This window comes from Cataglyphis hispanica, chromosome 13, assembly GCF_021464435.1.
Source record: "Cataglyphis hispanica isolate Lineage 1 chromosome 13, ULB_Chis1_1.0, whole genome shotgun sequence".
In the NCBI taxonomy this organism is placed as follows: Eukaryota; Metazoa; Arthropoda; class Insecta; order Hymenoptera; family Formicidae; genus Cataglyphis; species Cataglyphis hispanica.
The window spans coordinates 4,571,074-4,587,261 of NC_065966.1; the positions used below are offsets into that span (position 1 = coordinate 4,571,074).

The 16,188-nt window shown below is 37.3% G+C and overlaps 1 protein-coding gene across 2 annotated transcripts; it reads left to right on the forward strand.

Moving 5' to 3' along the window:
- The first annotated feature begins 1,736 nt into the window (after positions 1-1,736).
- Positions 1,737-13,975, forward strand: LOC126854016 (cryptochrome-1-like). Of its 2 annotated transcripts, none has more exons than XM_050600339.1 (11): positions 1,737-2,700; positions 8,340-8,573; positions 9,458-9,709; positions 10,063-10,247; positions 11,165-11,394; positions 11,757-11,924; positions 12,201-12,341; positions 12,578-12,729; positions 13,192-13,394; positions 13,607-13,633; positions 13,742-13,975. In XM_050600339.1, exons 2-11 carry the CDS (start codon positions 8,356-8,358, stop codon positions 13,888-13,890), a joined length of 1,725 nt encoding a protein of 574 aa, XP_050456296.1. In that variant the 5' UTR covers positions 1,737-2,700; positions 8,340-8,355; the 3' UTR covers positions 13,891-13,975. The 2 variants fall into 2 exon arrangements, with proteins under 2 accessions (XP_050456296.1, XP_050456297.1); XM_050600340.1 differs by lacking the exon at positions 1,737-2,700 and adding an exon at positions 5,415-5,606.
- Positions 13,976-16,188: the final 2,213 nt, after the last annotated feature.

A 16,188-nucleotide genomic window follows, 5' to 3' on the forward strand; every position in this document is an offset into this window, starting at 1 on the left:
CTCATAATCACTGGCGAGAGCAACAATTGCGACAGCTCGCTAACTCTCGTTGCGTCATCGTCGCGAAATAGCAAACTAATATATACTTTCCGTCCCACCTTATTTTTCCATGAACTTCATTGTGTCTGGTATCTTGCGCGAGATTATGCAGACTCTGAAAATAATTGCGTGAGTCTATTATTGTTCTCGTAACTTGATTATGTTCCTCCACGCCCACTGATTATCGAATGAGCGATTACATCGCGGGGCTCATCATTATCTTATCTGTGTGATGTGACCATTTTGAGACTTACTTAACTTGTTTACTTTGAAATGACATTTCGTATTTATTTCTAAAATACAATATATACATATATATACATACATATATATATATATATATATATATATATATATATATATATATAATAGCAGACACATTGATTCATGTTATATGCCACTTTTTATTGCCATTGAATTTTATTTTACGCATGTAATCAATCTATTACTAATTGCGGATATATTTTGAAAAATTTATTATGCAAAAATGAAAAGCTTGTGCGAATCAATAAATTTTTTGTGGATATACAGTTTTTTAGAGGAAAAAAAAAGATGTATACTTATATATAATATTATTAAAGATATATAATTATATATTTAGATATATATTTTAAATATAGTTTTCTTTAAAATTAATATGTAACATTTCAATGTACACGTATCATAATGATGTCTTTTATCTTTATATTTATCAATATAAGTGAAAATTTTTTAACTATGGAATAATTGAAAAATGATGCGTACATATTTGGACTCGCGGAACAATTTTTTATTTTTACATATTTTTGATTAAATATACACTTGATGATATACATTTTTGATTAGACACAGAAATACAGAACTAACGATTTAATTAACTCAAGATACACAACAATAACAGGGTACAGTATCCAGAATATTTTTAGACTTCTATTATTCTTTTATTTACTTTTATTACTTTATTATTTTTTTTAATTATAATTAATTTAGAGAAGCGTATACCGTTATTGTTACGTCTTTAATCAAGAGAGAACAGAATGGCAAATTTTCATATGTATCGTGCAATAAATTGCCGGATCGATGAGTCGCGCTATGAATAGTTAAATTCATGCCTCATTCAATATACGAAGCCTATTTTAATAAGGCAAACACAAATTCGTTACGCAAGCGAGGTTTTGCAAATCAATAACGTTCTACGGTGCTTTAAATCGAAATATAAAATAGTTACGCAAAATATATAAATTATTTGTTGAGCAGATTAAGTGCGTGACAAAGAAATGCGTAACGTTTGGACTATTTTATCTGCTATCCTATTATATCCTATTAGCATCCTGCTGTTATATAAGTAATATAATCAATAAATTAATAATTCGTGAATGTTTTTATAATGTCAAAAATCTACTGAACAAGAGATCTATTAAAAAATATTAAATCTTTCAAAAATTCGTCCAAAAAGAAAGAGAGAATTTATAGTTTCTAAATTATTTTCCCGTACGTGCGGGAATAAAAGAGCGAGGGGGCGGAAAGGGAAACACTTTAAAGAGACCCCCCGAATATATATCTCCGAGAATTCTGAATAGAAGAACGCAAAGTGAAAAGTAGAAAACGAACGACGACCTCGGACAGATAGGATAGGGGAAAGCGCTCGAGGAGAGCGAGAGATTGCACTCTCGACAGCCACGGCGGCTGCAACGTGACCGCGGTACCACGTGACTCGCGCGAATACGACGGTCACGTTGCACTCGGCGTGGCTCGATCTCCTCTGCATGCCTCTGCACGCTGCCCCCTCGTCCATCTGCCTCCTTCGACTAGTGCGTTCGACATATGCGATCGACTGTTAGCACGGTGCAGTGCGGTTTTTCCTCGCGCCCGTTCCTCGTCCGTTCTCGTAGTTGCCGTGAAATTAAAAAAAAAAAAAGAAGAAAGAAAAAAGATAGATGCGAAATCGGTGGAATTGTTCTCGTAGTTGCCGTGAAATTAAAAAAAAAAATAGATGCAAAATCGGTGGAATCGCGCATGCCAGTGGAACGATCGATTATGAGTTATGTGTCATTATACGATGCTTCGGGAAATCGCGATCTACGTCGCGTGATTCGTGAGCGTGCCAGTGAAACTCTTATGCACGCGAAGTGTTAACGTTCCATTGTGTTATTTTTATAATTAAAAGAATTAGTGCCTTGATTCTAAGTGACACAAGGAGCATTTGGCGATATTGATTAAGACATGGCTCATCGACATAAAGATTAGCGAGTGTCGTGAATTGTCGTCGTTGATTTAGTTTAATTTAATTCAATCGAGACTTTTTTGGCGATCGACGAAGTGTCGTTGAATCGAAGACTAAAATCTCGCAAAACTACGCAGTGAATTTTCAATTCGGTAATCTGGAACCGCGATGATGTGCGTTATCAATACGATGGTCTCAGCTGATGTCGTATGTGTATCATCGTCAATTTAATTCTTCGATCGATTTCTCCAATATATTCTTAATTCGGGAATTGATTGCGAGAGACTTTGCGCGATAATTAAACTGGAAAAAATGCACGCTTTGCAGCGAACTCGCTGTCCGCACTTTGCCGGCTGAGAAAGAGAGCTTTTTCCGCAGCGATTCCAGATTATTGCAACGGACTGCAACGTCAGCTGATCTCTTTCTAATCCAGTACGCTTTCACCAACTTCGATCAAAGTAAGAGAGAAAGTAATGCACGCGATGCGATATAGCACGATAGATTTGAAATCCGCATTTGAACGATCAAAAACTTTGTGTGAAGACCTTCCTTTCCGCGTAACATAATTTAAAGGTCTTCTACGTACATATATTTACACGTGTATATATATTATGTTTGTATTTTAATCTGGTTCTGAACAAAATAAAACAGAGCAAATTTTAAATTTGATTTCCAAGAGTATTAATTGTTTGAAATTAAAAAATTTTTTATCTGCAAAAAATTAAGAGCCAAAGTTTAAAAAATTTTATAAATTTTTTATTTGCAATTTTAAAATTAATATCAACCAATATATGTTCAAAAATACTTTAATTTCAGTTTAAAGATACAATCAAATAAGATGAACTAGTCAATCCGCAAAGCGTTGACAGAATGACCGTTGAATATAATGTACACGTGTAATTCATTAATGGTCATTCGCGAAATTAATATCTGCATCGCTAGGTATCACACGGAAATGTCATTAAGAATTTAACGAAGATTCTCGATTACTTACTAATTTCAGAATGATTAATTTTATCGATATTGCGGAAACTTTGTTTTATAGATCCACCCTCTTCCTTCCTTCCTGCACATTTATCGCACACGGCGAATTGATTTGAAATCAGAAACAGGTGCTCGACTGTCTCCCCAAGGGTTAACTTACTGACTCGTCTATTCGACGAGTGGATACTTTCGGACGGAATGAATGTTCCCAACTTGACCCCGGCACTCTCGACCCTTATAAATTAACACTTACAGAGATTTGCCGAAATTCGTCGTGATACGCCAGCGGCGTTTTGTCACGGGAAACGAAATGCGGAACGCATATTTAGTCACTGCCATGTCGTTGCGGTTAAACTCGCTGATCCATCAAAGTACGATACGATAGTTTAGCTCTAGAAACGACGGTCGTGTCGAGTTTCCTCTCTCAGCATCGTATCCGATAACTCGACGAACATCTTCCCAGCGATGTCGACGAACGACATTATTGCGAACGTGCGAACCCAACGATCTATATCTTTGAATAGATAAGCGAATTTATGAGCGCGAATACTCGCAGAATACGTTTTCGCGTTCGCAAAACGCACGTGTCAAAATCTGATTTTGTTCGTTGAAATAAAACATGAATATAATATAATCGACAGCGGAGAATGAATGATCAATCGAGATCAATGGAAAAATAAAAAAGGACAACAAGCGACGCGTTAAAATAAATAGGGGGCTAAAGGAATTGTAAAATTTTGCGTTCATTTACAAAAAATTATTTATTACGTGACAGCGTGAAAAGGACGCTACAGGTGGTTGATAAAATTTACGTAACAAATAGTACAAAAAATTCTGACTATATTTAAATCCTTTGCGCTTATTTGGGGATAAAACTTTTTTTTCCGCCGAAAGAATATCCAGGAAGTGACTAATAATAAGCTATGAATTGCATTTAATCCATAGTTGTTGTGTAGTTTAGAGACAGATACATTTGCATACATACGACGCTAATCGCTGCTATAATTAAATATCTTCGACGATGACGATCTTATGCAACACTAACGCTCTATTATGTTTTCATTGTTTTATATATCCAGGTTGAGAAAGAATAACCAATAATCTATTGCATTTCCGAGTGGTCTTTCAAGTTTCCATTAAATGAAAATTTGTTTTTCACAAATCTGACATTTTTTTTAAATGCTTCGAAATATTTATTAAAAAATATTATGATTATAAATTTAACCTCGATTATAAAATAAAAAATTTATTATTGATTTTCGTACAATAAAAATACTTCAATAAATATCTTTGGCACACAAAACTTTTAAATATCATTTGATCAAACTTTTTCTGGCACATTTAATAGGAACTCTAGAACTCTAGAAAAATATATCAAAAATTGAAAATAATCCATATTTTTAAGTAAAATGCTCTCAGCCATTGCAGCGGCTAGATTGCGTCCATATCCGGTCCTCTCGAATTTCTGTACAAAATCTTCTGCTGCGGTCAGCAAGAAGGAAACTGCAGATGCTGTTTTATCAATGTTATCGTGTATGTTCCGCTTACATCATACTTTAGATTAGACCGAGGAAAGGACGATTATGTCAGCGCATTTGCATCACGACAGACCTAATGTCGTGCGTTCTTCCTTATCTTTTTCCTTATTTATACGAATTTATCAGTTTTTTTATTTCTCTTGCTCATATCCGCAATCATTAAGTCGCGATGTTAAACTCAATTTTTTCGGCTCTAAAAAGCTGCATGTTTAATGCCAAAATGTGTTTTCGTGTTTTAGTCATCAAGAATATCATAAAAAGATACATCTTTGTGTTATTCTCGCCGAGTCTGGAATAATTAACGCAACGCAATGGCACAATAAAATTTATCCTTGCAGCGGAATATATTCCAAGATTATTCTCTCTTAAAATTCTATGTGCCTGAATTCATTTTATTGAAACGTACACAAATATCTAAAGCGCGGTGTGCACTTTTGGCCAGAATCGCTTGCTTCTCGGAAAATTGAAGCTAATCGACTACGACGCAGTCGTGAAACGAATCTCCTACATTCTAATCATTTATCGGGATCAAAGTTTCTCTTCTGCGTAGCTTCTCGTCGAAAATGAATTTTGTCGAGAAACTATTGCGACCCCCGGCGATCGTACCATCTGCAAACACGATCGAAGCGACAAGCGATGATCGCGTATCGGTTTTATTGCTAGAAGTTTCTCAGGGCAAGTTGGCGGAAGAACAAGAAGATAATTCCATCAAGGAACGATAAATTTCGATTATATTGCCCCGTGATGAAACGTGTAGTCATGATACAATATCGGACTTTAAGAAGAGTTAAGATGGACGAGTCGGGACGTCGATATGTATTTCGATAATCGGTGATAAGGAGGTAAAAGTCAAATTGTTCATAACAAATCGGTCCGTAAAATAATCCATAAATTACTAATGAATCGTTCTGGCTTGCATTTCAGTCATCCAGTAGATACAGACGAAACGAGACAGACGAGTCACATTTTGTTATCAAGCTTTCAAACGCGTACAGTCGCTATTTTCCGGCAAGCTTGCTTTACAAGAGCGAATGAAAAATTCACGTAAATTCAATTCAGTTTCTGCCCTTCTCTGCCCGTAATTTGTTAAAGACACCAACCTAAAATACTATTGATGCACGTCGATATACGTACATGCGCATACCGTGTACGAATCCTTTTGCGGTCTACATACGCCGTATAGATGTGTGTGTGTGTGTGTGTGTATCACAGGCGGAATGAATTCCGCAATAAATTACTGCAAAATGCGCGTTGATCCCCCCGGCTCATGAATAACGCGCCAAAAGATAGCCCTCGTACGTCTGAGGGCTAATCTCTCGAGCGGTTTCCCTGCCGTTGCTGCAAAACGAGAGAGACTCACGCGGAGCTCGCAATGGGATGCAGCGCAGTAACGTAACCAACGTAACATTCAGGTCACCCCTTTTCCCCACCCCTCCCCGTCCCCCGTCAACGGGGAAACTTCAAAGGATCGATCTTGATTATCTTGCTCCGCTGACGGCGTTTGCCCCGTAATAATAAATTGTTTTATCTTTAACTCTTTGTCTCTCTCTTCCTCTGTACACGTGCTGTCATTAATAATAATTAACAATTAATAACGAAAAAAAATATATTAAAATCTTTTCTATATAAATTATTTTTTTCTAAAAATGAAGAGAGAGAGAGAGAGAGAGACACAAGACCACTAGACATAAAGTTAACATCTTTCATTTATGGAGAGCACATTTCTATTCATATTGGTCCGTTAGTTACGCTACTGGCACAACGGATATAAACGTGCCCGCAGGATAAAATTAATGCACCCGTGTCATTCTATCTCTTCGGTTGCCAGGGAAATCAACCGCGACCACCGTGTACCGCGGGGAGGCGGTCCCGTCTGAGATTTCGTACGATCTCGCGAGATACGGCGACCGCGCAGTCAGAGATTTTTCTCGAGACAGCAACAGCTGTTTACATTTGTCTTGCGAAAGAATAATCTTTTATATATGTAATAATCTTTATATGTGTAATAATAAATCGACTTTATTTGGAGAAAGATAAAGAGAATCTGCGCAAATGCAATTGGCAAAATGTAACATTTTATGTCTCCACAAAAGCCAAATAGATCGAAAGGAATTCATTTCCGTGAAACTGAGCGTTTGATTTCCCAAATCAGTGATTTTCTTTATAAATTTCTTTGTTTCCCGTTATTTTTCGCGGTCAACGCGTAATTGAAAAAAGCTAGATTTGTCGAAAAAACAAATTTTACATGACTTAAGTAAATTTTAATCTCGAAGTAACGCGCTCGTGTACAATGAATATGCTAATTTCGCCAACAATAAAGTTCGCGGCATCGCATGAATCATCGCGCTGCGACAAAATCACATTGTTGTGATAGTTTCGCGATAGCGCGTAGGATGCAAAACTGTGAGTACAAAAATATAATGTGTCAACGATTTGTTGGAAAATTATCAAAATTCATGAGTGATAAAAAAATTCCTAATCAATCATATCATTATTAAAATAAGTTTGCGTTCTTTCATTTGTCGAGAGGAAATTTATTTATTGTCGATTATTCGAAAAGTCAATAACTTTTAATCTGAAAAAAAAAAAATCACTACAACTAAAAGAAAAATTTTAAATATGATAATTGGAAATTCTCTGTATTTCAATTATAGTGACGCAAAAATCGACCAGCAAGTATAGAAAATTCTCCGATACAGATCAAGAGAATGAAAATAATCTTTTCAAAGCGCTAACAATCGTTCTCGTCCCCGCGGACGGCGAAATGTCAAATCAGTATAGGTCAATCAAGACGTCGCCTCTTGGAGGGTGTCGTACAGAGAAGTATATCCGGCGACATCTGAGAAAATCGAATTTTCCGCACGACGCGCGTCAGACGCGAGCAGGAAGCTCTCGACCGCAAGGTCGAGCCGACTCTTATTTTTTTGGCTCACAAGCGAAAGGGAAGACAGACCCTTTAACGCACGTTACGGACGAAAGAAAACGATTGAAGATACAGTTGTAAGGGCTCCCACGGGGATTGATTCGCGCCGCGTCGTACTTTCCTTTGGGTTTCGAGAAAGTACACGTCGCGTCAGACTCTTCTCGAGATGATGATAGCGCGAGGGAATTCAAGATATGCGCTTTTCGCCCTGATCTGCCATATAATCGAAAAGAAATCTTGTAACCAAAAGAGCCGAATTCGTTTTTTTAAATTTCAAGTTCCCTAAAGAGAGGGACACATCTTTGAAAAATTTTTTTTATATGTGATAAAAGCTTATTGAGACAGAAAAATTGTACTAAATAAATGGCTGATCAAATTTAAGAGATATCATTAATTCTAAAAGAAATTTATAGCATTGCAGTTAATATCGAATAGGACCATTTTTAAGAGAATTTTAAATAATTGAAAAATATTGAGTTTAAAAAAAAAATTATCGCAAGAGGGAAATTCGACCGCGAATGAGAAAAATTTGTATATGCGATACCTAAAACATCCTGTACAAACATCCCGTCATTTTACCTCAATAATCCATCGCAAATGGAATTTTTGCATTGCGTTGAATAAATTAATTAAGAAAGTTCATTTCTCGAAGGGTGTGCTGAGAAAAAATGACAGGAAGTACTAACAACGAAATGGGCCAGGGGGTGACATCGGGTGTCTTGGGCGACGGTAGGAAGCATACGGTTCATTGGTTTCGTAGGGGACTCCGGCTACACGACAACCCTTCATTGAGGGAAGGTCTGGCGGGGGCGTCCACTTTCCGGTGCGTCTTCGTACTGGACCCCTGGTTCGCCGGAAGCACCAACGTCGGTATCAATAAATGGAGGTGAGCGACCGCCAATATATTTCGCCGAGTCGAGCGAGATCGATACAATAGCTTTCGCAAGAGAGAGAAAATATGATCGTACATCAAGCGCATATCATCTTGCGAAACACACACAGTAGATAAAAATCTTTCTATGTAAATTTATTCTCGGTTTCAAGCCTTATTCTCGATTTCAATCTCTTTTATCTCGTTACGAATCGATGCTAAAAAAAATTAGATATTGGAACATTAAATATAATGACGTCACGCGAATGACATAGCGATGATACACGATCCGAATTTTTTTTTTTATATTCGGCTTCTTTGGATTTAAATGGATATAATGTTACGACGGTCGAGAATGACGGCTGTTTAATTCATCGGTAATGGCGACAGCCGAGGTTGTGTTCAACACAAACGGCGCAGTAGATCTTCGTTGCATCGTACAATCTCGTTGCATTACTGCGACGAACGTTTAAGCACTACTCTCTCATAGTCCATCATTTGTCATGTTGATTAAGCGTTATGTAACCGTTTCCTAAGCGATCGTACGGTTAGATGCTGTCGATAATCCTACTGAATCACGGTTGACTCAGGGGACATTAGTGGGGCAAAAATAAATCAACAACGACGAGACACGTTTACGTTACGCTTTTATGACATCTCGATTACTATGTAAAGTCAAATCTTAAACATCGCGCGGACATTTTATAAAATATTATTTTACGCCTTTATTTCAGCGAGTTTTTTGATATTCTTTTCTTGAAATTAATAAAAAAATAATTTATCAAAAATTTGTTATGTAAATTACAACACTATCTCCTTTTCATAAAATTAGGGCTATCAGCAGATAGCGATTGCATTATCCGCATTTAAGCACGTCAATCTTTTGTCGTGCGATGCAGGTTCCTACTGCAATGTCTGGAGGATCTAGACTGTTCCTTAAGGAAGCTAAATTCCCGTCTATTCGTGATCCGTGGCCAACCAGCCGATGCGCTTCCCAAACTCTTCAAGGAATGGGGCACGACAGATCTGACCTTCGAGGAGGATCCGGAGCCATTCGGCCGCGTGCGAGATCACAATATCTCGGCACTCTGTAAAGAGCTTGGTATCTCGGTGGTTCAGAAAGTCTCGCACACTCTCTACAAATTAGACGAGTGAGTCCGAAAATATCTGTCCATACCGATCAATTTAGCGATGAATTATTAATAAATTATTTAATTAATGTTAGTAAATAAGAGAAATTTGTGTTTAATTAAAACGCGTTCAGCACAATCAAAAATTTTAATTAAAATCTAATTTAAAAATTGTAAGAATTATATCCTGCAACCCTTTTTCCCATTGATATTATTTAACAAGACGTTTATGTGAGAAGAGAGAAGAAACGTTTCTGAAATCTAAATCGAAAGAGAAACCTTTTAGCATATACATATGTCCACTAGAGGATTATATATGTTTTGTCCTCAAGTTACTTTGCCACTGAAGCTTCCCTCTCCGTCGCGCGTTTCAGGATCATAGAGAGAAATAATGGAAAACCGCCGTTGACCTATCATCAATTTCAAAACATCGTCGCTGGCATGGACCCACCGGAACCGCCAGTACCAACGGTAACTGCCGCTTGCATCGGTAGTGCCTATACTCCTCTTAAGGACGACCACGATGACCATTATGGCGTGCCCACCCTCGAGGAACTCGGTTAGAAAAAATCTATATGTCCGAAAAGTATTAAGGTTAAAGTCTTATTCCAAAATTAATTTATCTCGTTCAATAATATTATAAATCATTGAAATTATAATTCATCGTTAATTACGAATCGTGAAGACAGCCTCGAAATGTCACAATTTTAACTATGGCTCTTCTTTAACATCCTTAAAAATTATTTTGAAAAATTGATTGGTTTCAAATTGATATAAAATCAGTTATAACTCAAGTATCTTGAATATCGTTGCTCTAAAATTTAAAATTAAATTAAAATTAAAATTAGAAGCGCGAAAGAGATGTCAAATTAATCAAAATAATCGACCGTAGTTTCGGCTGTAATTAGGCAGTAATGTGCTTTCGATATTCCAAGCTTGGCAGCTATACGGATTAACACGAGTTTATCGTACTTGTCATGGAAAATTCACTCGCGGCAGATTAGCCGCTACAATATTAATGCGCGCCGTGTATAGGGAGCAATCAGGTATTATCTCGTGAATTCATTCCGCCCCAATAGCGCCTATTACAATCGATGTTTCGCACTATTTTTTGCGACTCATTCCGCGATGCGAAAGAAAATTCGATCGATTATTAACTATTGTTTTTATTATTAAATGTCACCAACGTCTTGAAGTTCTCCTCCGGCATTATCCTTACTTTTAAATGTTGCTCGTTGTTCTCTCTCATTTCGCTTCTTTTCTCTCTCATTTTTATCAAATGTCAACGCATATCCCGAAGGCTCTCAATTCTTTTTCCTGCAATTCTTCAACAAATAAAAATAAGATTTTTGTCTTAACATTGTATGTTTTAGATATCCACGACTCGAATTTTAGTGATAGGCTCGTTAGTCATTTTTATCCCTAACTCAATATCTTATTTTTTTATGCCCCCTGATTGTTCCTCCGTGATTACAGGGTTTGACACGGAAGGTCTTCTACCCCCCGTATGGGTCGGCGGCGAGAGCGAGGCCCTGGCACGGCTCGAGCGTCATCTCGAGAGGAAAGCGTGGGTGGCGAGTTTCGGCAGGCCGAAAATGACACCGCAGTCTTTATTGCCGAGTCAAACCGGGCTCTCGCCTTATCTGCGATTCGGGTGTCTCAGCACGCGGCTCTTTTACTACCAGCTCACTGATCTGTACAAAAAGGTACAAAACGACCGCAATCCGATCGCTATAACTCGTCGATAACACGCTAGCGATGCATCAATATGCGATATCGAGCGCATCGGGGTAGTTTTTTTTTCCGGCACGAGGATCCTCGCTTCTCTCTCTCCTCGGTAATAATTAAATGGAACTTTGAAAGCGCATTAATTACAAGGCGGGATTTTTATTTTTACGAAAGTTTCTTAACTAATGTTACATGTTAATGGAAATTTTTTTATTGATTTCCGCCTTCTCATTCTTAAAACGAGGATGTCGCTCTTATCTGAATGACATTACGTATTTCAGCTTTTACGTTGAGAAGCGAATGAGTCCTTAAAATTTCCTATCAACTGATACTGTTTCAGATAAAGAAGGCTGTGCCACCACTGTCGTTGCACGGACAGTTGCTTTGGCGCGAGTTCTTTTATTGCGCCGCGACAAAGAACCCTAATTTCGACCGCATGCAGGGTAACCCAATTTGCGTGCAGATACCGTGGGACAAGAACGTCGAGGCGCTCGCAAAGTGGGCGAACGTGAGTGAATTCTGAACATAATCACGGACGAAAACTGCGCGAGTCATCTACGCGAGTGGACTCCACTCCGTCACGATTTTTCTCGGGCAACGTGAATAATGAATTTTCTCTCAACGCGATCAAGTAAAAAATCTTTAAAATAATTCATAAAAAATATGTCAGCTTGTATTAACGTAGACTTTTCATAGACTTTCGTATTCGAAAAGAAAAAAATTGCCACGCACGATTTCAAAGACTTTAATGAGTACCAAAGTAAATTTTTTTTTTTCACGCCAGGGTCAGACGGGATTTCCGTGGATCGACGCGATCATGACTCAACTGCGCGAGGAGGGCTGGATACATCATCTGGCCAGACATGCGGTTGCCTGCTTCTTGACCAGGGGCGACCTTTGGATCTCATGGGAGGAAGGAATGAAGGTAAAATATCGCGGTGTGCCTGGCATTTCGATCGCCTCGCGCGGCGTTCATTTTATCCGTTTGCTCTTGTTATTAATATAATCTTCTTCTTCAAACATTGTTGCGAGATTCTTTTCTCAAAAATACATCCGTGAAATGCATCCGCTAATATAATCCCGAGTTTGATTATTTCACTTTAATTATTCTTTACACTTTAATTATTTCACTTTAATTATTCTTATTTGATTTAATTTAAGGTGTTTGATGAGCTGCTCTTGGACGCCGATTGGTCTGTCAACGCCGGCATGTGGATGTGGCTGTCATGCAGCTCGTTTTTTCAACAATTTTTCCACTGCTATTGTCCCGTGCGATTCGGCAGAAAGGCGGATCCGAATGGCGATTATATCAGGTGATAAATCGCGATTAAGATTCTAAAATATTTTCTAACTTTTTTTTTTTTTATAAAAAGCGACTGTTAATTTCAAAAAAATCTCAACGAGCGCATTTATGTATCTCTTTTATTTCTTGTTAAAAAATAATGTGTTACGCTAACAATCGTGTATGTATATGATAATAGTGATTATTAACGTTCACGCGATGGCCGGACTAATGGAAAATTTAATCTTGATTGATCTTAATTTCTAACGCATCGAGCGCGAATCCGTGCGAGAAATAGAATTTAGTCGCAAAATAAATGCAACATTAAATAGCTTAGTTCCATTAAAGCTTAATCGTAGCAAATCATCGGCCACGACAATGTCCGATTATCAGATTATTAATGCTTTTACGAAATAACGTTATTTGATATTTTACGAGAATACGAAGAGCACCCTCGATAAAATCAATTCTACTTATACTGTTGCACTATCAGACGCTATCTGCCGGTGCTGAAGAACTTTCCGACCCGGTACATCCACGAACCGTGGAACGCGCCGCTCAGCATACAACACGCTGCCAAATGTATCATCGGCAAGGAATACTCTCTGCCGATGGTGAATCACAACAAGACCTCGCGCATCAACATCGAGCGGATGAAGCAGGTGTATCAGCAGCTGAATAAGTACCGCGATAACGGTGAGTAAGGATCGACGATTCTCTGCGCACGAAGCTATAGTTCTTTTTCTGATAAAGTGATAAGGAAAAAGGTCATCTCACATCAATCGAATTTTTTTTTTTTTGCAAGTAGTTGATTTGTAGCCAATCAAATTTTCGAACGCAAATTTTTTCTAACGAAAATCTCGGATCGAACTTCTGTGATGATTTTAATCGAGATTTCTTTTTGTTAGGAGCTTCATTCAAAGGAGAAAAGATCGGTGAGTAAACTGACTTCAATAATTAAATAATAATTAATTGAGCTGTAACATACTTTGCGTAATAAAGTATTTCATGTAAAGTTACATTAATAATATTGATAATACAAGGCTTGCTGAACGCATTGCTGGCGCCGCCGACGAAGGATGCTGACGAGGAAAAAAGGAAGCAGGACTCACCGAATCGGGGGAACGAGGAGAAAATGGAAACTATTAGTAATTCCGCGCAACAGCAGCAGCAACAACAGCAGCAGCAATAGCGATAGCTGATAATAATAATTTAATAAATACGTTAATGTGTTATGTGATAACGTTGACGCTGTCTTTCTTGTGGATTTTACTAAATGCGTCAAAGAACCTTCCAATCATATTTGTATTTGTTTGATAAACCCTTAATTAGCCCCGAGCAGACAAGTTAATTACATTTTATTTTAATTTAATGACTTTTCTATTTTAACTTGTTCTCATCTCAACATCGCCTATAATTTAATGTAATAATGCATATAAATTTAATGAGAATTTAATATTTATAAAAATTATACACATGTCTAATATATAAATGAAATATATTAATTTTTATAATTATACTTTTTGATTGTATTCCGAGCGATAATTTTTAATAATTATAAGATCAAGACACATCTCATGAAGCGCAAATATCTGAGAAAGGACACTGCATTATTTTTTTTTTTGATATCAATAGAAAAAAAGAAATGAATATTTCAACACCGAGCAGATTTAAAATACTTTTTTAGATAAAACTTCTTGCATTTTGCTATGTGTAACCATACAACCATATCCCTCTTGCGCAATATATTATTGATCAACAACCGTGCCATTTCGACTTTTTATGGTTGCGAATGATGGCTATAAATATCGAGTGCCCATACGTTGTATAAAAGATACTTTCCATGTAAATGTCTCATCGAAATGTCACTTACCTTCCTCTCCGCGGATCTCCAAGGCATCATTTCCCTAAGTGCGGCGTATTCCCGATGCAACTCGATAACTGAATAACTCTGTCTCTCTCTCTCTCTCTCTCTCTCTCTCTCTCTCTCTCTCTCTCTTTGTTTCTTGAGTAAACGACGAAAAATAAGAAAAAGTAGATCGCCACGTTAGTCACGAGCGCTGGAATAAACTTCGATCAACTTGACAAGACGAACATTTAATGGTCTTCTATCATATTTGCGATTTAATGGTACTTTATCATCATCGGAGACCTCTGATGCATAACGGAGATCCGTCTCTTTCTCCCTTGTTTTTGCTACAAAAAATCGATAATATGTTTGTCGCCTATATTGTATATATATATATATATATATATATATATATATATATATATATATATATATATGTATATATCACTATGTCCGCGTGGCTTAATGCTAAACTGAAGCTCGTCGTTCGACATACGCTTAATTGAGATGTGCGATCTCGTCTCACGCGATGGTGTGTACACTCCCATAACAGCGGAAAACACTAACACTATCTCATCATTTTATAAACCGCGGCTTCGTATCGTGTATATATATATATATGTATGTATGTATATAGAAAGAGAGAGAGAGAGAGAGAAAAGAGAAAAAAAAAGAGAAAAACAGAATTTGCACTCGCACGCAATATGCGTTGCAATTGCAATTACGCGCGTATATAATAAAATGCAAATACGCAATACGCCACGCGCGCGGATAGAACTCACACAGTCGGTTTTTTTTTTATTTTTTCATGTCAACAAATGATATATTTTTAGTGCCTATAGTACTTATAGTTTTACAGTACATTTCTCATTAGATTTAAACAATTACAAATGAACATTCTCAACACTCAAAAACGGAACTAATATCTCTCTCACACGCACTCTTTTAATTCTTTCTTTTTTTTTCACGCATTTACACTCGCGTTTTCTCTTTTTCTCGTTCGCTCTCTTTCTCGCACTCTTTCTCTCTTCCTTTCGCGCGATCTTTCTCTCATTAACTTATTTTTGTTTGTGTTTTTTTTTCATGTGTGCCTTACAAACGCTTATATATTTGGTTGTGTGTCCTCTCCCCCCCTTGCGATAAAAGATCAAAGTTTTTTTTTTTTTCTTCTTTGCGAGCTTCGTGGTCGCAGTAATAAATCTCCACACTTCTCTAATAATAATCAGGACAATATTTAATTGTAATCGTTAATAATAATTAATCGTGTGTTATTATTCGTCTCATACAAGTAGTAGTAACATCCTCGTCATCACTCGGCATTCGCGTCGCGCTCCCAAAATTATTTTATCTATACATTTTATTTTATAACGACGCCTCTTTTTTTCTCCTTGCTTACGTAAATATCTCTATGTATACCGGCACAAAAACCGGCTGTGCGGCTCCTCATCTTTTTTTTTTCTTTTTTATTATTCGTCTCTCTAATTTTACACAATCTATGGCCGTGGAACACCGAAAAAAAATACCAGCGCGTACAATACACCACGAACTTTTGGACGCTTGCCCGTCTCGCGAGGGCAAGGGTCATGCTCGTTCTCGCCTCGCAAAATTCGATCCGTAATCACCGCGATTGCGGCGTAAAAC